This window comes from Mandrillus leucophaeus, unplaced genomic scaffold (assembly GCF_000951045.1).
Source record: "Mandrillus leucophaeus isolate KB7577 unplaced genomic scaffold, Mleu.le_1.0 Scaffold282, whole genome shotgun sequence".
Lineage (NCBI taxonomy): Eukaryota > Metazoa > Chordata > Mammalia > Primates > Cercopithecidae > Mandrillus > Mandrillus leucophaeus.
This window is the reverse complement of record NW_012102943.1, coordinates 2,103,670-2,106,050: the sequence shown is the minus strand read 5'-3', so window position 1 is coordinate 2,106,050 and position 2,381 is coordinate 2,103,670. Positions and strand designations below refer to the sequence as shown.

General features: G+C 52.8%; 1 protein-coding gene across 2 annotated transcripts in view; it reads right to left on the bottom strand.

Moving 5' to 3' along the window:
• Positions 1 to 2,381, bottom strand: part of CSF1R (colony stimulating factor 1 receptor) — a 62,579-nt gene that overhangs the window by 4,342 nt on the left and 55,856 nt on the right. For both annotated transcript variants that reach the window (XM_011985370.1, XM_011985369.1), the window contains 2 exons: positions 322 to 410; positions 108 to 205 (listed from right to left, as the gene is read on the bottom strand). In XM_011985370.1, the coding sequence (XP_011840760.1) occupies positions 108 to 205; positions 322 to 410 (187 nt within the window). The remainder of the gene's footprint in view (positions 1 to 107; positions 206 to 321; positions 411 to 2,381) is intronic.

Here is a 2,381-nt window from a genome sequence, read left to right as displayed (position 1 = left end):
CGCCCCCAAGTTCCCCTTTCCCCTTTCCTCCTCCCTATCGTCACTCATTCAGCCTCCCCAGAACACAGACCTGGGTGGCTACGAGCCAGGGCCAGGTTCCTACTCACATTCTTGGAAGCGAGGAAGGCCATGCCCTGGGCTACTTGGCTGGAGAAGTGAAGCAGGTCCCGGAGCTCCAGGGGCCGTCCATCCTCCTTGTCCAGGTCTAGGGTGGGAAGAGGCATCAGGGCAGCCCTGCCACACTCCCCACCCCTCACTCCAGCAGCCCCTTCTTCTTTTCCCTTATCAAGTAAATGGGGCCTGGCCCTGAGGCTTCCTCACCTTGCTCAGAGAAGGAGTCATTTGAAGAAGTAGAGACAGGTCTCATCTCCACATAGGTGTCCACACCCTGGCTGGAAAAGCCACTGTCCCTACGTAGGAGAGAGGGTTGGAGGGCAGGGGTCAGTCCCCATCACTGCACTGCTCAGCTCAGGCCTTGACCACCTGCCACCCCATGGTCAACTGGAATCTCCCTTTGTGTACACTCCATCTGAGTGAGCATTGGTCTCTGCTTGGCTGGCCCGGGTGAGGGAGCTTACAACCCATTCTGGTTTGGGGCAGCTCTGCCTATGAGAAAGTTCTTCACTGTTCCTAATGCCAATCTGCCCCTGAGATTTTCCTCCTAGCCCTTGCTCTACCCTCAAGGGCCACAGAGAAGTTAGAATCCTCTTCCCCATAATAGCCCTACTAGAATCGGGGCATATCCTAGGGCCCCTTGAGTCCTCTCTAGACAGTGCCTCTCACCCCTGGCTTCACATTAAAATCACTTCGGGAGCTTTTAGGACCAGGCTAATTACTAATACTTCAGAAACTCTAGGGGTAAAACAGTCATTCACAGATTTAAATCTCCCCAGGGGATCACAAAAGTGCAGTCTAAGCTGAGGCCCACTGGTCTAGGTCTAGAGCAGTGCTGCTTAAACACCAGTTCATGTGCAGGTAAATCACCCCGGGAATCTGCAATGCAGATTTTGAATCAGCAGGCCTGGGTGGGTGGGCCTGAGGCGGTGCACTTCCAGCAGTCCTCAAGAGATGCCTATGGGAGCACACGGGGTAGAGAATTTGAGAAGCACTACTATAGATTGAAGCACTACTGCTCTTAACGTTCCAACCAGATAGGATTTCTGTCTCCCTCCTGTCCCCTCTGCACTAGGGATGTGTACCTTGACAATGTCCATATTCTAGTGTTCCCAGAAGGAGAAACCAATGTTTTATTTATAATCTGACCGTGGCAAAATCTTCCACTCCCTTGTTGTAGAAACTATACTTCTGTTAACAGCCTGGGATCCTTTTACAGGCCATTTGCCTTTGAAATTACCCACTCTGGGAATACTTTCCCCATCTGCGTATTTGAAGATGGAAGCTAATACTTTCCTTTGGTGCTCATTTTGATCTGATCTTCAGAGGCCTAGTGTGTGCCACCCTCATAGAAGTGTCAGAGAATCAGAAGAGGAAGTGATGCTGCCAGGCCCCCATTTTTAGGACCCTGGGTGAAGACAGGGCCTCCTTCTCTTTTGCCTCCTGGGGCATGGCAGCTGACAGTATCTAGGATGAGGGCACAGTGTACACCCTTCTTGTTCTGATCCTGTCCTGGCCCCACAAGCCCCTGAGACAGAGAGACCTCCAGGACAGCAGTGTGGCTTGGGTGACTCCTGGACTGGAAGTCAAGAGAGCAGGATTTTAGTCCAGGCTCCGCCTCTGCCCCTGACTCATGTGTGACATGAATCTCCCCACTTCCTCTCTTTGGTTCCCCATGTGACTCTGTCTGTTGGATGGCTCTGTTCCGGATGGCTTCCAGGAATCACAGCACCACAGAACAACAGAGCCGGAAAGACCCCGAGAGGTTCAACACTGACAGCTTGGCTGGGGAAACAGGTCCAAGTGGGCCGGGGACCTGGCCACAATCATGCTGTTTTGTCTCCTGTCATCCAACAGTTAACACACCCTGTCCCCACTCCCCCATGGGAATGTGGGACACTGATATTGGCTGCTCCTAGTTGGAACAGGTGCTCTGCATCGCCAGCACGGGCTATGGGCGAAAGAGGCGGCTTCTCCGCACATCTGTCCATCTCTCTTTTTTTTTTTGAGATGGAGTTTCATTCTTGTTGCCCAGGCTGGAGTGCAATGGTGTGATCTTGGCTCACAGCAACCTCTGCCTCCCAGGGTTCAAGCGATTCTCCTGCCTCAGCCTCCTGAGTAGCTGGGATTACAGGCACGCGCCACCACGCCCGGCTAATTTTGTATTTTTAGTAGAGACAGGGTTTCACCATGTTGGTCAGGCTGGTCTCAAACTCCTGACCTCAGGTGATCGATCATAGCAGCTGCTGTCTGCCAGGCCCTTCCCT